Source organism: Chiroxiphia lanceolata, chromosome 14 (genome assembly GCF_009829145.1).
Source record: "Chiroxiphia lanceolata isolate bChiLan1 chromosome 14, bChiLan1.pri, whole genome shotgun sequence".
Classification (NCBI taxonomy): Eukaryota; Metazoa; Chordata; class Aves; order Passeriformes; family Pipridae; genus Chiroxiphia; species Chiroxiphia lanceolata.
The window spans coordinates 1,447,527-1,475,485 of NC_045650.1; the positions used below are offsets into that span (position 1 = coordinate 1,447,527).

General features: G+C 45.8%; 2 protein-coding genes across 2 annotated transcripts in view; one reads left to right on the plus strand and one right to left on the minus strand.

The window, feature by feature from the left end:
• LOC116794021 (translation initiation factor IF-2-like) overlaps positions 1 to 16,011 on the minus strand; it is a 29,331-nt gene extending 13,320 nt beyond the window's left edge. Inside the window, exons 1-2 of the mRNA XM_032702336.1 lie at positions 15,839 to 16,011; positions 15,176 to 15,625 (exon numbers count right to left, since the gene is read on the minus strand). Coding sequence (XP_032558227.1) covers positions 15,176 to 15,625; positions 15,839 to 16,011 — 623 coding nt within the window. The remainder of the gene's footprint in view (positions 1 to 15,175; positions 15,626 to 15,838) is intronic.
• A 425-nt stretch (positions 16,012 to 16,436) lies between these two features.
• Positions 16,437 to 27,446, plus strand: FGF16 (fibroblast growth factor 16). Its single transcript, XM_032702270.1, has 3 exons — positions 16,437 to 16,713; positions 22,984 to 23,087; positions 26,876 to 27,446. Exons 1-3 carry the CDS (start codon positions 16,437 to 16,439, stop codon positions 27,119 to 27,121), a joined length of 627 nt encoding a protein of 208 aa, XP_032558161.1. The 3' UTR covers positions 27,122 to 27,446.
• Positions 27,447 to 27,959: the final 513 nt, after the last annotated feature.

The window sequence follows — 27,959 nt, forward strand, 5'->3', positions numbered from 1 at the left end:
AAAAGCTGTCAGACACTGCAGAGCTCCAGGGCAGTGTTTTACCACAACCTCCTCTCACCTCCCGAGAGCCACTGCAGCCTTGGAGCAGAGAAAACACCTCTCCACTTCAGATTAGGCTCCAAACATTTCTAAGCATCTTCACTGAGAATGACAGAGAAATTCCAGGATATTAAAAGGCAAGTCAAATGAACTGTGGTTCTGAGCCAACACCCATTGCACTGTACCAGAGTGCTCTGCATTAACTTTCTTTACAGTTCACCTTTTTGCTCTCTTTTCCAAGATTATTACAGAGATACAGGACTAAGTGCTGTCTTGTTTCATCACTCTCTCTTTTTTTATTATTTGATATAACTTTAGTTATATTAGTCAGAGCTTTTTTCGTGTGTACATTTTACAAGAAACAGTAGTTTAGAAAAGACTACACCATCCTTTACCTCAATTAACTGTCTATACAACAGAAAGCCCATGACACCTTCCTCTTTAGCTGAAATTTTGCTCTTTACGGCAGAGAAAATCCACTCTCTTCCCATTTCAGTTTTCAGATACCACCTTAATTTGGATCTGCCACTGAGTCTTCAGGCAAAGAATCAGAAACACACAAATGCAGCAGAACCTGACCTCAGCCACACTGAGGCTGAGAGCCCCTTCCAGCTTTTGAAACCCCATTTGAACCTCTTCTGGGATTTTGGAAAGATAACACAAAATGGCACAAAATCGGCTACAATGGTCATTTATAATAGTGTCTATGTTCCAAATGCAGTTTCTGGAATACACCCCTAGAAATAAAACAGTTTTTCTTAGGCTTGGCAGGCCTACTGATGTTTCATTTGCACAGACTCGGGACTCACACCATGGCTCCACTCATGCCCAAATGGCCTCCATCACTCCAGTGTGCTTCACTTAGTGCATGGCATCTACTACCCCCTGGAGAAGTCAAACTGAAAACAGCATTAATAAATAAATAAAGTGTTTAGCTCTCAATGAGGGCATAAAGTATACGGTTCAAGAGCCAAAGGGATTATGGTGCATGTGCACTGAGCAAATAGCTGAAAGGTTTCCTAACCTGGAAGAGCTGAAAGGCTTCCTGACCTGGGAGTTTTCAGACAAGGTGGGGAGCTCAAAGGAATGTGCAGTAGCTATGGAACCTACCCTGTCCCCAGCTGGGATGCAAGCCCGAGAGTTGGCAGGAATCTTAAAGATTGCACCCTTCCTGGTGCAAAAGGGAAAAGAGCACATGCAGACGTTTTCCTCTGAAAAGGGCTTCTTTTTTTTCCTAAGCAGAAAACACAGAAGGAGCACAAACTATTCTTGAGAACATTGCAGGATTATACCTGCAAAGCTCACAGGAGGAAGGAGGGCATCAAGGCACTAAGTAGGAAAATGGATTAAGGAAAGAAAACTGAATTTAGGGGGAAAAAGGGAAAATAGATGGGTCGACAGTGGAAACTGAGGGAAAAAGAAGTGAGAGAAGAATGGGCAATGAATACAGAGGGGTTGCCTGTACCCTCTTTCCATACGGTTTGAGGGGTGTGTCCATCTCTGAAGGAGCCAGTTTCTGAGAGATCATGGCTGGAACTAGTGCATGAGAAAACCATGGCCATTGCGGATTTTTTTTTTTACCTTTTCCCATCCTTACTTTTGGGCCAGGGTATTGATGTGCTCTTTGAATTTAAGCTCAGGAAAACAAGTAAATACATAACACACCTGCCTGGCATCGATATGATCAAGCAGAGAAATACTTTTCCTTTTTTTCCTTATTTTAGAAAGTATTTTTTTATGCTGACATAAAAGAGAAAACAAATTAATAGACCTTCTGACTTTGCCTCAGAACATCAGACTTGTCAGCTGAGTACTCAGCTGTCATTTACTTTCCAGGTAGATTCTTCTCTGCCAGACTGACAGTTTCAGAACCAGAAATCCCTCATCATCTTGAGTAAATAATTAGTCTACAGCTTAATTTCAAGGTAGAAAGTTATTTCTTTTAAAAATACCATCTACTCAAGAATAAATTACACCTAATTCTCATTCACTTAGGAAGATGTCATCTGGTTTTAAGGCTTCAGAGCAAACATACAGCCGAAGGCACGAGCACAGCATATCGTGTGCTCCACAAAAACCACTCCCTGACTACAGCACCCAGAACACCTACTGCTCAAAACTGTCTTATGCACTTAGTGTCCTTGAGCATATCATTCCTTGAAGGTGAAAAATAATTCACATTTTAGTCTACATGGACTTTAATGACTTTCCACCAGACAGGTGTCTTATCTTCCCAGGTTTGATGTATATTCTAAGTACTGTAAAGTTAAGGGTGTTCAAGTTTTGCTAGGTCTTGACATTCTCAAAACCAAACCAAACTAACAACAAAAAATAAACAAAGAGAAAACGTCAGAGGCAGCCGTGCTTTAATCCACTCCTGAATTTTTTTACTTGAATACATAGGCCAAATTCTGCAAGCCATCTTTATGGCCGTCTCTTCAAATTACAGAACCCCATGTCAGCTGCAGCAATTGAAAATGCAACTGAGAATAGAGCTGTTTCAAGGCCAGCCAAGCTGATACTTCATGTAATCTTTCACAGTGATGAGATCATATTCTACTACCTAGCTAACACTATAATCAAGATAAGTCCGTTTTTTAGAGGGGCCATGACTGACACATTCCTTCCCTCTGCCTTAAAGGCACAATCCTGCTTCTACAGAAATCAAGTGTCCAATGTTTTTTCTATAATTTCTTCAAATTTGAGGAAAAAAAATTTATTTTGCCATTATGTATAAAAATAGAAGAGTAAGCTAGTTTAATGAATAAAATACCCTTGAAATCCCAGGTGAGATTTTAACTTGTGGAAATTTAGCTCATTTCCACAGTGGCCCACACTGCACTTCACCCTGAGCTGGTCACTGCCTCAGCATCCGGGAAAGGCTCTTTTTGGAGCCGTTCCCTCAGTGCCCTCCACGGGAGGCTGTGTGTGCTCAGGAGCCCCCACAGAACGGGCACTGCACATCCCTGCACCTCAGCTGGGACTGCTCGCCCCAGGCTCACCCAAGCAGAGTGACTTGTCAATCTGCAAACACACAAATGTGTTTGTAATTAACAGAGTCGTTAGTTTACTGTACATAAATCAGGGAGAGGGAAAGATACTGGTAAATGAAGACAGCTATCAAAGGAATTACTTTGCTTCCAATTAGGCTTCATAAGGAAAAAGCCTTTTCAATGACCGGTTTCCGCTGGATCTAACTAGATGCTCTCATTTGTTTTGCAGGGGTCCAAAGATTAGCCCTTCATTAGGGCAAAGTTAAGTAAAATTACTAATTTAAAACTCATTCCCCTACTCCATAGATTTTGTCTTGCTTTTAACTGAGAGGATTTGCTGGTAGGTCATTTATCTTCTCTGACAGATGCTGCTGTTTAGCTCTGATCACTATTTAAAGTGCATACACACTCTAAACCAAAAGATTTCAAAGAAATTTTATGTCATGGAAACAAGAAAAAATGGCAGTTTGATAATGGTGTGGATTTTTCTAAGACATTATCCTGCCACAGTAATTAGCCAGCTATATTCTGCTTGTTACAAACTCTTCTTCATTTTCCTTTTTTCCCTGTCTGTTTTATATTTCAGACATAACACTTATAACTAAGCAATCACTCACATCAAACAGGCATAGTCAGCATCTGATAAGGTTGATAGATTGCCAAAAACCTCGTAGGAAGCACTCTGAAAATTCACATCGGTAGACTGGACACACAACAAACTTTCCTTTCAAAAAGTATTAAATAAAAGCAGTGCAAGTGAAAAACAGTAACTCTCTCAATTTGTGTCCTTAATATAGTCTTTTCTCACCTGACACAGCTTTTTTTTGTTGCAAATCATGTTTTGGAAGGCTTTGATGAGGAAGAAAGCAACTACTTCTACAATCATATATGAAGGAATGTCCTAATTAGAGTCTACTAGAAGAACTGCTTCCACCCTCTCAGACTTATCCCATTTCATCACAGTCCCTGATCCACTTCCTGGCTCAAATGGCCAAAGCCTGGGTGTTTGGGGCAGCCATCCTCTGTTAGCTCTGCAGAGGCAGCAGCCACACTCAGGTGGGTAAAAAAAGAACCACCTCTCTCCAGGATGTAAAGTTCTTGGGCATCACTGCAGGCAACCCGGCTGTTACTGAGACATGAATGGACACAGCCAGTGCTATTCGCTCACTCTCATCGCACAGTAAGGCCTCAGTGGCACATGTTACCTCTCTTCTCTGGACTTTGATACTGAGAGGGTCTCCCTTTCCCAAAGAAAGCTGAGCAGGAACACGCTGATGTCGTTTTGCAGCCCTGTGCTATTTGATTAAATCCCCATTTGCTGCGTTCCTTTGCCACCCCTTTTCTCAAGGCTGTATCTCTCACACAGCTGTTCCACATTGAGTAGGGGAATTCATTTGGAGACTCAGGAAAGCAATAGCTTGGCAATTCCAACACTGCAAAGGCAAAGCTGAAATGCCTTTATGCAGCACCTGCTGAGGGGACCTTTTACTGCTTTCATAATACGGAACAGGAGTTTGGCCCCAAGGGGAGGATCTCACTATACACACGCAAACCCCAGGTTCTGCCTCATTATAGTTATTGGCCTCCCAATTAACTTGCTTCCTGTGAGAGCTGGGAGGAAGGTATTTTGCTCACTGAGATTTCAGGCTCTACAGTTTGTGAAGTTTTTTGCTTTAAGGACTGTGTATGTCCCTAATTGGTCTTTGTCACTAGAAATTCAAAATACTTTTCCTAGGCCAGTTGCTGCACACAGCATCACATGCTTTTTCCAGAGAGGTGAACTGAGGCTTGGGACAGAACATCCTATCACAGTGTGCAGGGTGTCCATAACCTAGCCCAGTCCTCAGGACTCAAGGCACTGTGTGCATTCTGCCTCCACACAACTTCTCTGACTGCCCAGGTATCACATAAGTATTTGTACATGTCTTTAATAAGGAGTGCCAGAAATACTCATTCCTGGAAAGGTTCTCTGTTTGAGAACATATCTGGAATGCACAGTCCTCTGTGAGTTTAATCTAGGTCATTTAAATGTCTTTCTGGTACATCATTCAGAGTTGTCCCTTGGCAATACCATCTGCAACAATAAGATATTACATTTGTAATTATATTAACAAACATAAAAATGCTTGAAATAAAACTTCTCCTCTAAATAAGCTGTGTAATGCTTGCAGACTACTAAATATAAGCAGCACCTATATTGTAGCACATACCTACAAAGTGTTAAACTGTGCCATTGTAGTAAAACTGTCAGCCTTGATTATTTAAAAGGTGTCTACCTGTAGGCTTTGCTTTCATTCCCTCTTGTTGTTAGTACATCCCACATGTCTGACCAGACTGGCCAATGCTCTGTTCATATTATACTTGGCCCCTGCTCCTGATTTATCAGCCACAGAGACAAAAGCTTGGCTTATGCTTTCTGAACAGCAAAGATTTACTCTCGCTGGCATCCCTCTGCCGCCAAACAAAACTGTTGGGTGCACTTCCCAACACATCCCACCCATGCCGTGAACACACAGCAGTGCTGCAGCCAAGGCAGGGACTGCTCGGGAGAAAAGATGGGCATCGTGCAAGTGTTGCAGTTAACATATAATAGAGTTGACATTGCATGAGCCATAGTTTCCAAGCTCACTTGTTCCTTCCTGCCCATCGCTTTTCTTCAGCTTTTTCAGCTCTGTATGCAGCCCCCATTTAATTCTCCACATCTGCAATTCCCATTTGAACTCGAGGCTAGCCCACATTCATTCCATGCATCACTGAAAACAGGAATACTATCTAGTCAATCTCTACCCCAGAGTTAAACAATTTATACAGCCTTCACACCACGGCAGAAAGAATGTTTATGCAATCTTCATGTTTCTATTAAACATTAACATGCATGAAGCAATGTGGGCTTATTGTCCCTGATGGACACGGGGGAGTCAAATACTCTTAAAATGTTCCAGAATTTGTCCTTTCACAACCACTACAAAAACTTGAAAATTTAAAGGGAGCTTTGCCTCATTCAGTAGCTTTCAGCAAGAGTTTTTTTTAAAGCAAAACATGCTTTAAAATAAACCCAGTCCAGATTATCTTTGATGTGAATCTATAGCTGAGATTTATATTGCTTATCCATATTAATTAGATTAGCCAAAATTTTTAATACCATTTTGCATGCCTTGGAGAGGCAGAAAGATAAAGATTTAATTTTCTCTGAATAGGCCATTACTAGCTGTGAAATTGCTACAGCAAAGCTCTTTGTGGTCTAGCTGTATTTGTTCTGCATAATGAACAGAATGCCAGTGGTTTCCATCTCCATACAGCTCCCACTCAGGGCACTCCACAGACACAGCTGACTACCTCTGCTAGTTAAAAATGGAGTTACCAGAGGCAAAGAAGATTTAGTGGTCAAAACCCAAGTCTGCGGCAGAGTCAAGAATAGAATTTCAAGCTTCTAAACTATTCCCAAAGGCCTGTTTTAACCACTCCACAGCACAGAGCCGGCAGGGAGCAACCACAGCCCGAGTGCTGCAGCAAGGGGAGCAGCCTCTGCAGTGCTGTGCCACATGGGAACATGCACAGAGCCTTCCCAGCCCCCAGAGCTCCATGGAGCCTTTCCTGTGTCATAAGAGAACAAATACCTGAGACATTATCTGCCCGTTCCAAGAGTTCAGAGAATGTGTATGACATCATGGGCATGACTGCCCCACTAATCACATTATATGCTGTTTAACTTAACACTGCTAAGCTTTGTCTGATAACATTGTAAATACCATTTTATTGTAAATTAGATTATACAAACCTCCTCAGAGTTTAGGTCAGTTCTTGTGTGAGGTCCTTGCTCCCCCTCCTCTCTACTACCCCAAACTGAATCTTTTGGGGAAATAAGGCAGGGCATTTCTACAGAGGGAAGCACAAGAAGAAACAAAGCTTAAGCCGTTATCTTGTTTAAGTCAGCACTGCAGATTGCAGTGAATGGACAGAATACTCCATACATCTGTTCTTTTTCTCTCTCTTCCCTTGGAATAAAATCAATAGGTTTGGTTTTTCCCTTCAATCTGGCTGGATTTCATTACAGTCTGCCTGTGAGGTAGCATATACTTGAGAGATCTATCATTTCTTTCTCTCAGGCCTAAACTGAGTTATCCCAGTGGGTAGCCATGGTGTTCTTCCCTGGCCTTAAGGTTTCTGATTTGTTTACAAAGGAAACTGAAGAAGTGTTAATTTTATTTTCATTTTTGCATTTGATTCTGTTTTTTCTAATGAAAGAACCAGACTCCAACTAAGCTAAACCATAACCCCAACATCAGCAAGATCTTCAAAGCCATTGACACACTGAGACTTCCCAGTTTCTGAGAATATTTTAATTTCCGTGTTTTGACACTCTTAATGCTGAAGGAGATATCTGAGAAGTTTTTCATCTTTTAGGAAACCTCAGCAATAGGATTTCCCAACACATTTAGACAAGTGCATGAGAAGATGTTCCTCATCTTTCTTCCCTTATTTTATCAAGGCCATAAATATCCCATGCTCTTAAGCAAAGGTTTGAGAATCCAGACTTCTGAGGTCTCAGCTATGCTTAGCTCTGGGTTTCTGTCCTCACTACAGTCAACAATGGCTCTCAGTGTCAGCCTGGGTTCTGCTTCCCATCCACATGCAAAACTCTGAGGCTGGCGATGCTTCAGACAGAGCTCCACCACCCAGCACCAGAACTACCAGCTCTCAACACCAAAAGCAGTATTCTGATTTTTGAAGCTGGAACCACTACTCAGGTAGAACACAGACCAAGCCTCTGTGCTTTCCCCATCTCCTACTCTTAGGACAGATAAATCCTATCAGAATTAACCGAGAAAGAAAACGTGAGTGAGGCTCATCCTTCCTGAGCCCAAGAACCACAGGGTGCAGTTGTCTTCCACTCACAGGATCTCTGGACAAAAGAGACTCTGCAGCCACGCTGTGCTTGTTGCTCAGGGCCCTACACATCCTCAGGGGAACTTTCTTGCAAGACATGGAATTAAGGAATGCTAGCAGCCCACAGGGGGAAGTAAACACAATCCAGGTGACTGCTCAGACCAAAGCACAGCTAACACAAGTGCCAGTAAGGCACCGGTTAACTGCACTGAAGACAGACTCTCATGTCCTTGAGCAAACCACCTGGCTCCTGCATTCCTGCCTGTTCCCATCTGGAGAAAGGCAACAGCAACGCTGCACAAACACGGCAAAGGATGCTGTAAAATAAACATTTTGAGATCTCACACGAAACTCAATCTACCAAAACTGTGATTACTACATACTGCATTTGGGAAAGGTTAATGCTATAGGAACTGCATTCTGTTAACTCACGATTTCTCAGGACAGATTTTAATGAAACTCATGTTATGAAACTCAAGTAGGTCTCCTAAAAAAACCCACACTTCCTCCTGAAAGAGGGTAATGCACATTTCAGTGGGTGGCAATCAGATGCAAGCAAGACAGTGCTCTCTTGACTGTGTGCTCCCTATCCTTTGGCCACTTGCAGAACTCACCAAAAAAACACCTTTACAATGCTTTTCATAGCCCATTCCTTCCTCTCTCCACAGACATAGAGTGATGAAGTAGAATGATTTGTAGGGCAGTTGGTTGCTTGATCATGGAATTATTCTACAGTTATCCTACATTTCTCTAATCAAGTTTGCAAAGTACGTGGCGGCTTTTTTGAAAACAGGGACAAATGCTGCATTTTAATTAACTGATTCTTTAGAGAAAAGAACAAACCTAGTAAGGTATAGAGAATTTCTATACAGAAGAGAATAATTACAGAATAATTAGAAAGTCAGTTTATTTACATTTTTAAATGTTTTTCTGTGTTTCTTTATAATTTTCTTTATACAAATTAATCCAGTACTATATAAATGAACTTGAGTAATGTTACTCACATAACTGTTAAACTGAAAAGCTTCAGTCATCCAAAATGCCAAAACTGGAGCCTGTTAGCATAAGTAGGAAAAGAGGGGGTCATAAGTAGGAAAAGGGGGGGGGCTTGTTTACTTTATTTTTCCCTTTTCTCTCCCTCTGCTCTTCATTTTAGGATGTCCCATCGAATCATACACTTCTAGAATAACTCTGAGCTTAGACTTCCTAAATCCACATCACACACCAACGTATTTCAGTTTATTTCTCCAGTAAGAGAATCAGTGTCATCCCTAAAGACAGATAGAGAGATACTGGGCCAAAAGTCCCAGAGCAACTTGACCACAGAAGATTACAGACAGCGTTGCAATGTGTAAATCTGTGCCTCAGCCTGAACAGTTCACAGCACCAAGGACTGAGACATTTAAAAAGCAGCCCCAGGTGATGAGGTGATAGCAAGAAAGCTCGGTGAATCTTTGTATTCGTGTTCAATACAGACCTACAGCCCTTCTGCAAGGAGAATGAATTTAGGGCAGCAGCACAGATGAAAACATGACATGAGAATTAATTGACAATCCTACAGGCATCACATGGTAAATTGCCAGACTATTAACTATGGTATGAAATCCAGCTCATAAATGAGCCTTACTGCAAGAATGAAAGAGAGAATAAGTGACATAGGTGGTGATCATAACCAAGAGAAATGGATGTTCAGCACCAGTGATGCTGGAAGCTCCCCACAGACCCAGAATAGGGTCTGTGATGGACTGCTGCTGTGTCCCATTCCATAAATGATCAGGGAGGTGGTGGGTTCACCATCACTGGAGGTTTTTAAGGTAAGAATGGCTGTGGCACTTAGTGTCATGGTCTAGTAACCATGGTAGTGTTGGATCAAGGGTTTGACTTGATGATCTCGGAGGTCTTTTCCAACCCGGTTGATTCCATGATTTTATGACTCTATGAAATGCTGTAGGTAGGTGGCTGATGACACAAAGCCATTCCCAAAAATGAAACCTAAAATTTATTCAGTGAGTGGATGTTAAAACAGTAAATTTAACTCAAGGTTCATGCATAAAAAGAATGGATGAGGAAAAAGCCATTCTTACCATGCTTCAAATCAGTCATGAAAGAAATCCTGGAGAAGTGGATCACTCTCCAAAACAAAGACAGCCCAGCGTCAGCAGTTGGGGAAAACTGTCCTGTTGGGAATTTCTAGAAGAATGAGGACAAAGCAGAAAATGGCATTATTTCTCTGAATAAATCCATAGTATGCCTATTTCTCCAATACTGAGCACAGTTCCAGCAATTGTGGAAATACAAAGCCACAGAAAGGGCTGTGGTGTACCAAAGCTGCACAAGAGGTGTTAGAAAGCCTTAGCACAAGGAAAACTTAAATAAACCAGAGCCATTCAACCTGGAAAACAAGGATAATAACAATTAAGTTCTAGACATGCTGTTACAGCATGGAAAACGTAAACAGCAATGATTATTTAAAAGTAGTCTTAACAGAAATAATAAGGCACCAACTCAAACTGGCAGGCAGCAAGCAAGTTCAAAAGCAAACAAAAGGAAGTTAATTTTCACACAATGCCTAATGATGTTGTGGAACTCATTGCCACGGGATGTTATGGCAGCCAAAAGGACAAGGGGGTTTTAAAAAAACCATTAGACAATTTTATGGAAAAAGGTCCATCAAGAAATATCAAAAACAATGATACAGCTGCAGCCTCCAGCTCAGGAAGGTCTCTTTAACAAAAACCACTGGAAGCTGGGAGGGTTTACAAAAGGAAGTATCACTCCATACTTGTCCTGTTTTCCATACACAGGCTATTAGCCATTATCAAGAGGCAGGATATGGGGCTAGACAGACCTTTGCTTTTTGTGTTTGACCAGTAGTCACTGATGCAGATGTAAACAGATACCGTCTATGGTCATGGATAATTTCATAAAAAGCTGCTACAGTATAAATGTGTGCACTTAGAAGAGTAATATCATAAATGCCAGAATGTTTTATTTGGGAAGGACTAGAACTGGTTCTTGTATTTAATTTGGTATATTCTGAATTTGTGTTTTCCAAAGAAAGTTATGATGTTATCCTTCTTTTTATTCCCTAATTATAGCAAAAGAGACAAATCCAGTGGAAAGAACTAGCTCCAAATTTCAGCTGTTAGTCAGCGACGACTTACACTCAGGTGACTGAGAGTTTAGCATGAGAAACTGGAGAGCTACTGGAGTCACTGCCTATCAAGTTTGTTGTAATGTGACCACGCCACAGAGGGGCTTCAAAACACAGACTAAAACTTCCAGCCCTGCTCTAGGTCTAGGGTAGAATTTGAAGTCATGGTAAGGCTTCAACAATAGAGACAAACAGATCTTGTTCCTTACAAACTCCAGCATCCTGAGCATGCTTTACAACTTGCACGAACACCTCATCTTCTCTTTCTCCATTACGGGAAACAGAGAGGGAAGTGACTCACCCAGAACTCAGCACCCCACAGCAGCTCTGAGCCTACAAATCAGATGACAAGCCTACTATAACAGATTATACACTACCCTTTTCTTAACTGTTCCTCAAACCAGCGCCAGAAAAACCCTAACCATTAAAAAAGAAGATTACAGTGAAGACATTTTACCAGAATACTCTTATTCTAACTTCTATTGTGCCCCTTGGTTCAACACCTGAGAAGGAAATGCTCCTGTCTTGGCATAAAGTTACATCACAAACTACAAGACAAAGGCACACACCAGACACAAACACTGCAGAGAGAAAAACTGTCTCAGTCGGTAGCATCATGGCAAGCTGCACTGGTGTGCAGAATTGAGGGGTAGAATTACACAGGTACATGTTCTCTGGTACTCTTGGCCAAATGCCAAAGCCCCAAATGACTCAGTAGCCCCGTAATTCTAGCCCAAATCCCAAGGAAAAAGGTTACAAGTGGAGATGAGATGACTGGATTACTCACCACTTCACCCAATAAAGAAGCCTCTCCCATTCCTCATTCAGCACCCAGCACTCGGAGATGTATTGGCGGGAATAATTTGCGTCAGGATTCCATCCTGTGTTTAGCCATGCCAAGGATAAGTGCAATTTTTCAGGAAGAGTAAGTACCTGCAATTTTCAAATGGGACAGAACCAAGGCAAAACAACATACGTGAGGGTCAACGAGGCTCCTCTGTTCATTCACTGCACTTGCCAGTGACTTGATCCTGTAAGGCCAGCTCTCAGTTACAGCAACTCTCCAAATGGGAGTTCTCATGAGTCAGAGCTGAGCCAGAATGGTTCTCTTCCTACTTGTTAATCCATACATGGATTACTAAAACCAGCAGATCCATGTTTGACACCAAACTAGCAATAACTGGAAAAGGTGGGTACTTCCTTGTTTGAAAATCACATCATTTATTTAGGCACCTGAACCCAAGACCCAGGTAGGTAAGTCTGGAGCTTTATCCTTAGACCCTTACCTTCATTCTCCCACCAATTCTAAACTGTCCACAAAATCATACTTCTATACATGGACTGAAATTCTGTTGCCTTCCATCAGAAATCCTTCTACAAGGCAGAGCAGTGAGACTCCTCAGGTCAACGATTCTGGTTTGTTACACACTTGTTAACACAGTCTCCAGCACAAACAGTGTCTAGGGCCTGGAAGTGGTACTACAAACAATAATAATACTAGCTTAAGTAAAACCAATCAAAGGAAAAAACCAATAAACCACTCTCTGCTCCCCTTAAGAAAATTTTTTTATTCATCCCCTCACAAAGGAGGTTGCCCTATTTATCTGCCAGGAGAGCTCAGACATTCCTTGCATGTGCAGCACAGATGGTCACCACACCACAAAAGGCAGAAGGGCTCATGGTGCACGTGTCTGGTTTCTGGATTACAGAAACCTGGTCAAAGCTGCTGCTCCAGCAGGGCTGCTATGCATCCAAAATCCCAAACAAATACAGAAAGCCATCAATATCCTTTGAACAACATCTCTTAGTGGAAAAGGAGACTGTCCGGGGAAAAGGAGCTGCACAGTGACCTTGGTTGCGAGTCTTAATTCCTTAGTGTACACAGATTGTTTTGAGATCCTGAGGTGGAAAGTGCTAAGGAAGCAGAAGTATTGTTTATTAAAGCTCAAGGCTCTGTTATTTCTTTATCCTCAGGTATCCCTCACATCTGATTTTTCATTCATGGCCGTTGCTACTTCAGATTATTTCAGCTGTCTTGATCTTTTCTTTACCAAACGGAATAGCTCCAGGCAGAGGATATGCAGTATCTAGGTTTGCTCATTGCATTTATTTATCTTACTCTTTTCTAATTAATTTACTGATTTGATCCCAGTCCTGTTCTTCCTTTGATTTTATAGTCAGATATCAAATGTGGCTGCTCTCCATGGATAGCAATTATTCCGCAAATAAATGCCCTTAATATTTTTACTACCTCACTAAATAGTGTGAGGGAAGGGATCTGCAAACTGTGTATAAAAATCATTGCTAATTCTTCGGAAAACTGAAAGGCAGAGCAGTTTGATAGTAACCATTTCAGTTCCCAAAGTGAACAATGGAAGCTGTAATCAAAGAATAAACCCCAGAGAACTGAAACAAAGCAGAGCAAAAAGTTAATTTTGTAACACTGTGTTCTGTGTCACAAATTGTACACAAGTTTCTGTACTGTTTTAAGAAATTAGAGTGCAGAACTGTGTTTTACATGAAAAAAATTGCTAGACCCGTTTCTGCTTTTGAAGGAGTCACTCTAGCTTTCAGTATTTAAAATAGAAATATGTGTAAGAAATATGTAAAAGCAGAAATCTGTGTTTTCCTCAGCTTAGCAAAACCAGAAATAAACCAGGAAATTAAAGAAAAAGAAAAAAAAAAAAGAGAAAGCTACCTTTCCACATCCTGTTGTGCCTAAATAGAACATGTTGTACCAGCCTGTACGATTTCTCAATAAAATGTATCGCGGACACTTCAAAAGCTGCCCATAATTGGGAGAGTTAAGTGAGGAATGTCAGCTTGGACGGGGGATTGTGCTGCTTTTGTTATACATTAGTTAAGCACGCAGGTTTGTGGATTTTGACTTTATCTTGGATTTCACTGTAGTGTAATTGAACTCTGTTACCTTTTTCAGTATCCTAAGTGTTCCACTAAGTGCTTGTATGGATTTGGTTTTAAGGATATTATAACAGATCCAGAGGCTATTGAAGCCACTGGCAGAAGCCTCTGCACGGTTAGTCCTTCAACGTGGAAACTGATTTTTCCTCTCTCTTCCTAGTACCCCTGGGATCAGCCCTCAGACGTGTTCAGAAACAGGGATTCAGAAACATGAATTTGCTATGAATCTAGAGGCAAACCTCTCGCATACATCAACAAAACCAGACTTTACAGAAAGGCATATTTGATTGTGATGATTCACACTACATGAATTTTATGCATTAAATTCACAGGATTATGTCTCTAACAGTAATTCTGGATTTGGGGTATCCCATCAGCTGTGTCTGCCCCGTCCCCATCCTGTATCACTGTCAGTTTCACGAAGGCTCAATTTATTTCCCACAGTTATCTCATCACACGTAAGTTTTCATATAGATACTACAGCAATAAAATCATAATCCTTGCAGTGGGATGCTTGAACTCCTCAGACAGTGGTATCTCCATGTAATCACACATGATAAACAAATAGTCAACAAACACACTTCTGTAGATTTTACTACCTCTGGAACAGCCTGTATTTCTATAAAAAACACGGGTTTAGGCTTCATGTGTTGAGTTCTGCATCAAACACACCCCTTTTACAGCTGTGACAGGAAAAACCACCCCAAAGCCCCATTTAAAACCCAGATCCCTCACCCACTGCAGGCACATGAGCGGGTGTTTCAATTTCCTTCGTGTCTTCACAAGAGAGCACTGCCCAGGCCTGCAGGGGAAGGAGCTGCCCGCCAGGGTCATTCTAACCCTCCCGCTGGGGTGATGAGGGAGCAGCACCTTGCTGTGGGATGAGACCTGCTGAGGGGAGAGACCCGCTGAAGGGGTGCCCACCACGGCAGGAACCTACTGAGGTGCTATTCACTGGAAGGGAGAGAACTTCTGAGGGGAGAGACCTGCTGAGGGAATACCCACCATGGGATAGAGTTGCTGAGGAGAGATCTGAGGGAAGAGACCTGCTGAGAGAAGAGACCCACTAAGAGGAGAGTCACGCTGAGGGGAGACCTGCTAAAGTGGGAGGTCTGCTGACGGGATGCTTGCCATAGGGGGGGACCCGCTGAGGGGAGAGACCCTCTGCACAGACATCCACCTGGGAAGAGATCCCATTGAGATGAGCCCCACATCGGGGACACGCCTTGGGAGAAACCTGCTGAGGGGGACATGACCTCTGCACGCTGACGCCCCCCGGAGGAGCCGCCGCGGCAGAGCGGGCTGGTGGCTCGGGGGCAGCTTCGGGTGCTTGCTGCTTGTTTGTGGGGTCTCTGTGCCCTGGCGGGGCACGGAGGAGGGCGCGGGCGACACCCCGGCCCGCGGACCCGCCAGCCCGGCCCCAGAGCCCGGGCCCGCCTCAGCTGCCCCGGCTGGGCCGCCCCGCGCCCCGGGCGGCGCGAGGGCAGCGCCGCCTGCCGGGCAGGGCGGCGGCGGCCGGGCCCGGGCCCTCCCTGCCCGCGGGCCCGCCCGGCCCGGCCGTGCCCGGGCCGCCCCGGTGCCCCCGCCCCGCCCCGCCCGGCTCCGCCGGCTGGAGCCACGCGTACGGTGTCTGCGGGCCGGGAGAGCGCGGAAACACCTGTTTCCAACGTGGGGAAGGTGGGGAGGGAGGGAGGGCGAGCGGCGCTGCCCGGCCCCGCCGCGGGCTCCCTGCCCTGCCGCCGGCTGTAGCCCGGCCGTGCAGCCCGCGGGAGCGCCTTGCAGAGACATCGCGTTCCGTTTTTACGCGTTCGGCTGAAAAAACGCGTCTCGACCCTCTCCTCACGTGTTGTTTTTTCCACCGTGTCCGTTCGGGGGGAGTTGTTGGGTGGGGGCGCGGCCGCGGCTGAGGCGGCGGCACCGACGGCCCGAGGGGTGTCCGGGGGCGCGGCTGCGGGGCCGGGGCCGCGGGCGGTGCGGGGCGGGCGGTGCGGGAGCGGGTTTGTGCGGGGGCTCCATGATTTCATCCTCGGCTGGCGGGGACCTGCCAAGAGCTGTTATGCCTCACTGCGATGTGTAGCTTTTTCCTGCCATTTTTTTTCATAATAAAAGAGGGAGTGAAGCCGCCCCCCACTTTTTTTTTTTTTTAAAGAGAAAAAAAAATAGCCAAATGGATCAGAGAAGAAGGGGAGAAAAAAAAAGCAATAGCCAAAGGGGATGCCAGTGAGGTGTGGCTTGCATTTAAATATCCAATATGTCAATGTAAGGGGAGTGTGTACGTATATAAAGTGCAGTTCGCATCCGACGGCGGGACACTGGATCGAGCGATGGGAGGCGCGGGCGGCGCGGGGCCGGGCCGGGGCCGCGCCGGGGCCGGGCGGCCGCAGTGCGCGCTCTGAGCGGCCGCTGTGCCCGCGCCCCCGGGGCCGCTGCGCTCCGCGCCCATGGCCGAGGTGGGCGGCTTTCTGGGCGCGCTGGACCCCGATCTGCACGGCTTCCCCCCCGCGCTGGGCGCCGGGCTGCCCCTCGCCGACTCCCCCGGCTTCCTCAACGAGCGCCTGGGGCAGATCGAGGGGCGGCTGCAGCGGGGTTCCCCCACCGACTTCGCTCACCTCAAGGGCATCCTGCGGCGGCGGCAGCTCTACTGCCGCACCGGCTTCCACCTGGAGATCTTCCCCAACGGCACGGTGCAGGGCACCCGGCAGGACCACAGCCGCTTCGGTAAGGGGCCGGGGGGTTCCCGGCCGGGCCGGGAGCAGGTGCCCCGCGCGCACAGCTAATTACCCCGGTAATATAAATCATCCCGGGACGGATATAATTGGCCTCCTAAACAAATGCTCTCACTCTCCAGCAATGCGGGAGTTTTTATTTCCAATTTCCTACTCTCCCGGCGCTCAGCCTTTCTGCAGGTGCACTAAAACGTGCCTTAGAAGAGGAGAAAAAAAGAAAAAGTAAAAAAAAAAAAAAAAAAAAAAATTTTTTTAGAAAAGGATGGTGACCAGGTCTGGCTGCACCTCTGAAGTTAGCAGTGAGGGAGGCAAAAGAACGAATGCCTCGTTGGAATTTCATGGAAATTCCTATGTTGGAAAAAGCAATTCCTCACTTTTTTGGTTGTTTCTTTTTTTCCCCTCCTCCTTCTTTTTGGCCTCCGCAGATATGCGTGAGCTGCTTTCTTTTACTTGCATGAATTCCATTAGGAGAGCGTCTCCCCAAAGCGGGCAGGGATCAGATGGCTGGATGGGCGTCAGGACCTGGGTTTGGGAAGGTTGTTGGAAAGGAAAGAGGGAAGCTGAAGGGGGTGAAACACTTAGGGGACCTCGGAAAGAAAGGAGAAGATGGAACAATAGGCAGAGCACTGTGGATTTACCTTGTCACCCGGGATACAGCTGGAAGACTGCAGCGCCTGTATCAGTGGCACACAAGATCAGGGATCTCTAATGAGACTGTATGTAATCTTCAAAAAATGCATCCCAAGCCACAGGCGAAGGAGTACAGTCAGTTTGAGCACAGCTAAGAGAAATTCCCGCTACTCCAACATCTAGTGCAGGTGTCTGTGTAAGCTATCAACAAGTCCCATGCCAGTGATCTCAGCTATGTTGTCAACAGGTTGCAAGACGTGCTCGCAAGACTTTTTATAGTTTTCAAGTGATTTATCTCCTCCGTGAAAGGAATTTTTTTTTGCCTTTACTTTTTTGCAACCAGTCCTTTCCGATACTCCAGGAACTGTTGCCACTGCTATTGTTGGAGGTGTAAGGCAGGTTTTTGGAACAATTGGGAAAGCTTATCTCCGCACCACGCTTTCCATAAACACCAGGTGTGTGCATAGCATGTCCCTGCCTAAATCAACAAGAAAGTCATAACCCGCAGGTCAGAGTCAGGTACTGATTTGCTCGTGGGGTGAGCGTTTCTTTAATTATCTCCCAAAAACACCCATCTTTTAACCTTTCACGCTGGGTTTCCGCATTAAAAGAACTGAGAGAGAACCCATTGCCTTTGGTTGGGTTTAGTTCAACCTGCCACGTAGTGTTTCTATTCTGCTATCTAACCTTTGTACAACTGAACAGCCGGTTTCAAACAGCACCATTTGGCTTGGGTCCATTTTTTGTACAGATCGAGTAAAACAAGTGTATTTGCAAACTTGGAAAAACATGTTAAATGGGCTAAAACTTTGCATGAATTTTGTACACTGAAGCTTAAGTCACACAATGCATTCAATAAATCGAAACATTGGCATTCCATAAGTGTTTTAGCAGTCAGCATCCAGCTCTGTAAACTAGACCAGACTTCAGATATTATAGTTTTCTGCTTCAGGTTTTTCCCAGAGGCAGTGTAAAATAAATAGTTATTTGTTGTAATTGCAAGACAAAGCCCCAAAGGATTAGGCTGGAATCCTTGCATTCAGATAAAGTTGGACTAAGCCTCACTTGAGCAGAGACTCAAAGCAATAATGTATTGGCACACAGTACTCACCATCTGCATTCAGTAGCCATGAATATTTAAATTCCAATGTTACTGGTATGGTTCATATTAGGATGTCATGTATCGATGCATTCCTAAATTTTGCATGCAGCATTCGGAAAGCAGTTACTTATAACAGAACTGGGCAGCCTGAGCAAGTCTGGGGACTCCAAAACTGTGGTGGGGGATGCAGAGCTAGACAAAGAGCTCAGGGGAGCAGTTTAAAACTGCCTTAAATCTTGGGGCATCTGGGGAAATACTTAGAAATCCTGTATAATGGTTCTGTGGATCAAGGCCCATGGCTGGAAGGTGCTCTCTGATCTCATGAGTGGATAATTAACGTGCTCCACGGATGGCTGCGACACCACAGCTGAGGCACGTGTCCAGCTGCAGGTGGGATGGAGGGTAGAACCAGACTTGGCGTCCCTATCTCTTAACTTGGAAGGGATTCAGGAATAGACAGGCAGTATCTGCACCCTCCCATGCACAGCCATCCCAAGAGCTACCAGATGTCCAAGACATCCACATCTTCCAGAGAGAAAAATAAAGAACCAAAGCCCCAGTGATGCAGAACAGAGTCCCAGTGTCCACAGTGAGAGTTAAAGGGGGAGATCCTTTTGTACCACAGCATTGTAGGACACAGGGGAGGTGGTGGCATCATCCACCCACACTGCCCGAGCAATCACAAGAACTATTCCCTCTCATCTGTCAAGGGCTGGAGCCATTCTAAATCACACCTGTCTTCTGGAATGCCATAATTTATACTTATAAAAACACAGATTCATGCAAGAACAATGGAGCACAGCATACTTTTCCTACAGGAATCTTAAAGCAAAATGTGGTGGAACCCTCTGGGATTTTTGAAAGCATGCTCATTCTCACACTAGAGAAGGGCCCAAATTTGCTCTCTAAACTGGCAGCTCTGGCAAAGGCATCCCAGAAAGAATAAAGTGTTTTCAAAAATGTATCTGTCCTGACTGCATCTGCTCAGAACCTTCCTATACAAAGAAATAAAGGAAGGTCAAAATCTGGAGAGGGTCTGGACTGACATCAGCACTCCTCTGATAACCCTTCTCGGAAGGAAACCAAGAGACATTCACTGGGGAAATCCATGCCAGGAGGAACTGCTCTTTTTCTGCCTTGTGTCTCTTTTACAGCAGCATTCAAGTCAACCCAACAGTTCTTCTCTTACTGCAGTGGAGGAGAGAAAGAAGCCTTGAGTTTGCACTGCAGATGAATAAAGGCAGCAAACAAAGCTCTTCACGGGTACAAACCTGCTCATGGATCTGTTACACAGACTCCAGGAGAAGCTGCTGAAACCTCCAGAGAAAGTTTTGCTGCAGTTTTGACATTCAGACCGTAGTGCACCTGTTGCCGAACAGTTGTTGAGGTTTTTAGCTGAAGCTTTAGGTTTGTAGTCATTAATACAACATCTGTTTCTGTACCCCAGCTCCCAAATATAGTTGTGTAAGAAGAGACAGGTGCCGGGAGCTGAACTGTTCTTTGGTTTAGCCTCAGGGAAGAGTGTGGGGGTCCAGCCACAGCAAAGCCTGGGAGGTTATTCAGTGCTTTGGTGGTAAATTAATCCAGTTGGAGTCTTAATCAAATCTCTCCACGTCTTATCTGGAAAGGCTCAAGGAACAAACAGAATGAATCAAAGTGAGAAAAAAGAGGCAAGTCCTGGGGGAAAGTGAAAAGAAAGGAAAGGGGGGGGAAAAAGCATGTTCTACCACAAAAACACACCGCTACAATTGGAAAGAGAATTCTTGAGCTGGCCCCAGTGGCCACTCCCTGTGCTGCTAAAGATCAGATGTACGAAGCTGCAATTTTGTCTAGAATTGGAGTGAGTTAAGGACAGGATGGATATCCGCCCACATTTTTTCAGCCTTCACTCTGTCTCCTGACTTTTGTGGGTTTAAGTTACGTTCTTAATGCCGTTTCAACATAGTCATCTTCCGTGCATGCCTCCAAGTGCCACTCAAAGATCAGAAAAGGGGAATATTACAAGAGATGTTGTTAGAAAAGATTGTCATGGGCACACTTACAAGAAATTTCGTTTGCGAAACTAGCGAGTGTCTGTCCAACCAGCACCAGAGGAGGGGTGTCTCACCTTCCCCTCAGAGAGGAAAGATGCTGATGCAGCTCCTGGCTTCATCCTTGCCAGGTCTTTGGAGACCTAGTTTCATGTACCTCGTACAGAACGTGCTTACAGAACGTGTGGGCATATTCAAGAAAAGCTCTTGGTTCCCCTGCCTCAGACCTCCGTCAGCTGCATTTTCCTGCTTCCCAGGAATGACAGAAGACAAAAAAACCCCAAAAAAACCAGAAACTTGTACTGAGACCTGTGACTATACCTATGGGAATGTCCATCTACTCTTCTCCAGGTATCTGATATTTTTCACTTCACTTGTCTCCAGCCTGGGAAAGACTCCACTGTTCTTAGGTATCTCTGTACTCCTGTATTATTTTTTACACTCTTCCTAGCTGTTGTCCATCTTCCTTCACCCCCTCCTTTGCCAACAGTGGCTGTGGTTGTTTCTGTCCTGTGGATGGGAAAAGAGTACTCAGCAGTTCAGTAACTCCCTCACATGTCAGAACCAGTGGGGAGTGGAGGCAGGAGACCACCCCCCATCCTACCCCCTTCCCTCCATGTTTGGGATTCTTTTCAGCTGAGAAACTACAACAACTACTGAGGACCAAGCAGAGCAGAGCCAAGGTCCAGTTTGCCTGCCTGGCTTGGGAAGGCTGCCTTTGCTGCCTGGTCCTGGTCCCTCTGAAGGCAGGATGTGCCCCCAGACTGGGCCATATAGCTGGGCATATTTGCATATTTCAGCCTGTAAAATGTCTGCACTGGTCCATAAAGTGTGTTTTGTGTTATTTGCTTCCCTGTTTGTCTCCAGGACTTGCTGCTCTCAAGTCCATATTTCATCTCCCTCAGCACCCATTCGGTGCAGGGAGAGCTGGGTTCACTGCACAAGCCCCAGAGTAGGCAGAGCAAAAGGAGGACAGAAAGGCTGATGGAAGGTAGGAGGGCTGACCCTTGCAGCCAGCTTGACTGCCAGCGTGTGAGTGCCCAGTCTGCCCTGAGCCAAGGGGGACAGAGGTGTCCGTCGTGTCTGGCCTGTCCTATATTTAGGCAGTGATGCAGAGTCGTCTGAGAGCTACCACGTCCAGGCCTGGAAGCAGGACACGTGCCCGGGCTCAGGGGACAGCTCAAGTTGGCTGGGTCAGGCAGCCACTCGTCACGAGGTGCTGCCAGCCCGGGGAGCTCGGGGGTAACCCGATCACCGCGGCCAGGGCTCAGCACTGGGGGTTTGGGAGCTATATTGGGAGACCTGGAGCCACGCTAAAGGTTAGAGCAGCTTTCTCCTGTCAATGGAGGCATCCAGTCGTTAGATGAGATGAGGAAAACCCTCTTCCTTCTACCTCCCAGCTAATTAATTCAGCACTGGACACGGGCAAAGGCTGCCCATGACCTCTAGCTAGGGAGTGTGTGATATCCAGAATAACACAGTCCCACTACTGCCTTTGGGAGGTTTTCCTGAGAAGTTTGAAGGTCTCCACCACCTGTGATGCTGGGTAGGAGCTGTTTGTTTTTAAGTGCTTCACTGAGGATTCTCCTATGACAAGTTTTTCCCCCATGGAAACAGCTGCTGTGCCCCTTCCCGGCACTGGGGTGCAGCAGGCAGACCCCACCAATTACCTTGCCAGAGGAAATGAGGCTGCCCCTCATTATTGCAGTGTCTGACACCATCAACACAGGCTGAAGCCCGTGGGTAAAACAGTTGCTCTCGCAGGGCTGGGGATGACTGGGACAGATGCTGCTGGGCTGGGAAGAAGCTGGCAGGAGGCTGGGGCAGGCAGCAGGACATGGAGCAGGAGGGGGGTTGTGGCACTAACAGTGACAGGGGGTGATGGAGGAAGGACTGGCAGCACCGTGGCTCTGAAGGCTGCAGAGGAAGATTAATTTTTACCTGTGTGCTTTGAAGGTGGATTTTATCCCTGTGGCTTGTATATACATTTGGGGATGTCAAGTATCCCACTGGAGTGCCAGGATGAAGATGGTCTTCACAGACATCTCTTCTAGTGTTTTTTTACTTATTTTTACTGAACTCATCACTTTAGAACATGTGGGACTATCGTCTTAAACCAGAAGCCAAAATCGCTCTCCTTTCGGTGAAGAATAAAAACCAACATGGTAACACACTTCTGAAATTTCTAGAGGCCAGGCACAAGTTTCTACATCTGTCTTCTTGGTGATAATTTGGAAAAAAGTCCACACCAAAAAAACAAAACCTTGCAAAGCTTTTCTCATTAGCAAAGGTAATCCCTGTTGGGCAACTCAAATTCACAATGTTGGGGGGAAGCCCAGACTGGAAACTGGAACACTGCACACGGATGGGACTAGAGGTTTAAGAACAGTGTTTTTATTTATAACGAAAACAGAGTCTGCAGGAAGCTGATTTGTGTTTGTCACTGGAGCCTGATGTTGGTTTTTTCCTCTGTATGATCTGCAGTTCTTTTCTGTTTTAGGGATTTTGGAGTTCATTAGCCTGGCAGTGGGGCTGGTGAGCATCCGTGGGGTGGACTCCGGACTCTACCTCGGCATGAACGAGCGAGGGGAGCTCTATGGGTCGGTAAGTTTGGGGTGTGCTGAGCCCAGCCCTGGAACACTCCCAGCACTGCAGCCTGGGGGCCTCAGCTGTGCCACGAGCTGGGTCTGTCACAGCCTCCAAAGCCCTTGGTGCCACCCTGCCCGTGGTGCCACTGCTGGTCCAGCACAGATGGTGGATGTGAGGGGGTGCTCACTGAGGTGTTGGCTGTCAGGAATGGCCTGGCCATGGCCAGATAAAGACGGGGGACATTTAGCGTAAAACCAGGAGATGCTGGTGTGTTCTCCCAGCCCCACTAACATCAGTTGTGTGCTGCTTGGTCAGGGTCTGCACCTGTCTGCAGATTTGACCTTTGTATTATGACCCTAACCAACGGAAGCTGAAATGTGGGCCTGAGTGTTTTTGTAACATGCTCTGCAACTCCTTTTAGGAGTTTAGGGCTGCTGTTCATAATTCCCTAGAATTATGAACAATTTCAATGTTTTCAATCTAGAATTTTCCCTGTTTTGACAAAAAAACCGAAGTGTAAACTCCTTAAGTGTTATGATTTGCAGTCAAAATGCCAGGTCTTAACAGCTGAACAGAGGTTCTTCCTACAGGTTAGTTTAACTCAATTCCCAGTTACTTAGCTCAATTCAATATAAGATAGTTATTTCTAGTTAGCTAGAACAATCACTTTTATTTTGAAAACTTAATTGCACTCCAGAGAGCCATTCTAAATTCCATTTTTTGAAGCTGCTGCACTTCACTGATGCTTTCAGGTGCCCCATGGCCTTTAATTCAATCTATCACCTGTGTGTGATTTTTTTAAAATGTCTCTTTCTAGACCCTAGCACTGCCCTGGGTGAGGATACTGATTTTTAAGGATGGATCACAGTAAATGTAAAATGAAATAAAATAAGCCAGTTTTAAACCAAAGTAGAAGGCACATACTTCCTCTCACCAAATCAGATCAATCTCATAGTGTAAAAATTTAAACTCATGTACTCTGTGTACAGAGAAACCTTCAGAAAACTTCTGCTTAGCAGACAGTAAATCACAAGTTTCCGTCATCTTTCCTTCTCCCGTTCCCATCTGAGACTGCCACAGACCCTTTCACTACTTAGATGCAATTGCTGATGTTTATATGAGATATTTGCCCAAAGAGGTTGTGGAGTCCTCATCCCTGGAAGTGTCCAAGGCCAGGTTGGACGGGGCTTGGAGCAACCTGGGATAGTGGAAGGTGTCCCTGCCCATGGAACAAAATGATCTTTAAGGTCTCTTCCAACCCAAACCATTCTATGATTTTCTGATAATCAAATATCAGCATGCACTGATAACTATTCTTTTCCCATCTCATTTCTCTAATAATTTCTAACAGACATTAAATGCAGAGACAGTAGTTAAATTACAAGTTATTTATTGAATTACAAATGATAGATAAAAAAGAAAATCACCAGCATTCCATAAAACACAAAAAATCCTGAAGCCCACTTCAGAAAGCAGGGCTGGATCATCACCGTTCCTGTCAAATCCCAAGGGTGCTCGGCAGCTCCTGGAGTCACAGTTTTTGCTTGTGCCTGCTGGAAAGGAGGACATGAGGTCCCCCTCTCTGCCTTCAAACCCTGCAACTCTGTTTGTGAACTGAGTTTCATGATGGGTTAATTAAATTCTAGAGCCTGTGTTCATGTTACAACACAGGAACAAAAATAGGATAACATTTTACAGCACTGAATCTGGAAACAGAATTGACCTGAAGACATAATCTTGGGAACTGTCCCTGCCCATGTCAGGGGGTTGGAATGAGATGATCTTTAAGGTCCCTTCCAATCCAAACCATTCTGGGATGTTGTGCACCAGGCAGCACCCTGACTGGACACTGCAGGGACGCAGTCAAACTGCTGCTCCAAAGTGTGCCGGAGTCACGAGCCAGGTCCCCAAATAACCCTGGAGTTTTAAAATCTGGGACACGTGGGTTGTACAATGATGGCTTTTCGAACTCAAAAGCCACTACAGTATTCTTAATTAAAGGTCCATAAAACAGCCTGACAACAGCATTAGCATTACAATGGTATTTTGGGACATCACAGTACAGCGGTATTTTAAAATTTTCAGCAAGTTTATTATTTCCCTCTGTGCCAATTTTGCCTGATCCGTGTGTTGATCCAGCCACCCCCACAGCGACACGTGGAGTCCCCTCGGGACACACAGCCTGTCCCTGTTAAACTTGTGCCAACACTTCTGTGGAGCTTCCCAATGATTTCAGAAATGCCACTAATACTTAGGGCAGCAGAAGTCCCGGGCAGCACCTTGCATGCTGCCTGTATGGTGTCAGGTTCAGTGGGGACATCCCAGGGCTTGGAAAGGAAGAAATCCCACCTGGCAGAGTCACCCCAGACTCGCCAAACATTTTCCACAAACACTGTACTCCAAACTGCCCAGCGAAGCAGGGGTGAGCAGGGGCAAAGCAGCAGCACACGAGTTCAGCCAGTCATCAGGTTCCAACATATTCTGAATAAATGGCACCCAGGGAGGAGGGAAAAAACCAGTCTGTATTTATTGACGCATTGGGGAAGAGAAGCCCACGGTTCCCGGGTCTCAAATGGCCAGGGCTGTGGCCTGGGGCTTTTGGAGGGCTCACAACTTGCCTCAGGGTTTATTTAATTAGCGGCAAAACATTGAAAACAGGTTCTGAGCACAGGTGAACTCCTGGATCGTGTTACAAAACATCTACCGCAGGCAGTAACATTTACTGAGCACTCCGTGTGCCACGGGTAGGACACATTCCCTGCCTGGGTAGTTGACAGTGTAGTACAGTGTGTGTAATATCATAGCACCCTGCACTGGCAGACTGCCTTTCATCCAGGAGGGCTCCCATGTCCCCCTGGCAGTCTCCCTGTCGGATGGGCTGGGATGCCTGATCCCTCTGTGACCTCTGGCAAAGCGACCCCCGTGTCCTTGTAGGGCAGGGGACACAGCCCTGCTCCTCCCTGCAGCTGGGCACATCCCACAGCTGGCACGTGGAGGTGGGAGGGAGAGGGAAGGAGCACTGGGCATGAAGTAGAAAGGCATTGTCAAAGGGCTGCTGCTGACAGCCCTGGCTGGAGGGGCTGGAGGGAAAAGCTGGTTGTGGCTGTGGTGACATCAGTGCCATCCATCCCCCTATCCCAGCGTGGGATGCACCAGCCATGGGCTGGCACATGCTCATCACATCACCTATCACCACTCTGTCTTCCCTGGGGTCTGACATCCTTGGAGCACAGCTTCCCATCCCTCTGGGTCTTGTTATGGGCTCCCATCAGAGCTCACTGGCGCTCCAGGAGATGAAACCCTCAGGAATGCTTTCATTCCCATTGCAGCATATAGATCTGTGCCCTGAACTTCCAAAGCAGTGCTTGCTCCTATTTTCCTGGTTAGACCCTTCAGATGTGCTGCCTGCTGCTTTGTCACCCAGGAGAGGGGTTTTGGGATGTGTAGTACCTTGGAGGGGGCTGCTACGGGGGGGAAGGTGGCAGCCCCTGCACAGGACATGTCTCTGCCTGGCAGACGTGTCTGCCTGTTTGATTTCTTTATGGGCACCTCTACAAAATGCACACCCTCCTTCTGCTCCTCCTCCTGTCTCCTTTCTCCTCCAACTCCAGTGGTCTTTGGGTCCCGGCCGGTGCCCATTTCCAGCTCTCAGCCGGGGGGAGCATCCCCAGCAGCGCATTCCCCCCTCCTCGGGGGAGCCAGGAGAGGGCAGCCGAGAAAATTATGGAAATATAAAGTAAGGAAGTGGGAAATTCTTTTCTCTTCTAAATTTTCGATAGCAACGTGTCCTTGTTCCCCCGCAGAAGAAGCTCACCCGGGAGTGCGTGTTCCGCGAGCAGTTCGAGGAGAACTGGTACAACACGTACGCGTCGACGCTCTACAAACACCCCGACTCGGAGCGCCAGTTCTACGTGGCCCTCAACAAGGACGGCTCCCCCCGCGAGGGCTACAGGACTAAGAGACACCAGAAATTCACCCATTTCTTGCCCCGGCCTGTGGACCCTGCCAAAATCCCTGCCATGTACAGAGACCTCTTCCACTACAGGTGATGGTTCCTGCGCTCAGTGTACATACCTGGGCTCCCGAGCTTTTTCCCAGAGCACTATATTAATAGTCATTCCATCATTCCTGTAAGCATAGATGACCTAGGGAAGCACTTACATTGAATTCAGACACTGCTCTTCCTCCTGGTTTGCAGCGTATATCAAACCTGGGTTATTTATGGGGGGGGGCAGGGGAAGGGAGGGAACCCTACATTTAATCTTTCATTCTCATTCACCTTCTTTACCCGGTTGCTACATGAGAGTCTGAATATTCAGTGTTATGGTTGCTTAAAGGAACAAGCAGGTGAGCAAACCTGATCACCAGAGGGGGGGGAAAAAACCCCAAACCGACCTAAAAATGAAGAGAAGGAAAGAAAACAAAAGATCACAGAACTTCTGCAGATACTGCTGCTGAGCTGGGATGGTTCCCTGCTAAGGAAAAGCCTTTTGAGTGGTGCCCTGCTTGAGCAGCCTGGGGGGTTTGCTACGTGGATGATGCTCTGTGGACTGGTCCTGATGTGTGGGGTTCTTCCTGCTGTTGGGGTGGGAATGGGGCAAGGAACATTATTCAGATGTAAGCATGGATACTGTGCATAAGGACAAAACTATTTATAAAATGTATATGATATTTATTTTATATATTTATTTATTTCAAAATAATTTTATTTTTAATGAGAGATGCTATGACCGGATTTTCATCAGGAAGAATAAGGTCCTACTGAAACAGGAAAAAAAAAAGTTTTAAGAGCTTATTGGCAATAAAATTGTCTTTATATTGTAGATTTCTTGCTAGCCCTTTTTTTTTGGCTCTCTTCAACAATTAAACCAGTATTTCCCCTTCAGT

Excerpts from the sequence above, each read along its gene's own strand:
- FGF16 (XM_032702270.1), top strand. The coding sequence starts at position 16,437 with ATGGCCGAGGTGGGCGGCTTTCTGGGCGCGCTGGACCCCGATCTGCAC. Across the intron at positions 16,714-22,983 it reads GCAGGACCACAGCCGCTTCG|GGATTTTGGAGTTCATTAGC; the intron begins GTAAGGGGCCGG and ends TTTCTGTTTTAG. Across the intron at positions 23,088-26,875 it reads GAGGGGAGCTCTATGGGTCG|AAGAAGCTCACCCGGGAGTG; the intron begins GTAAGTTTGGGG and ends GTTCCCCCGCAG.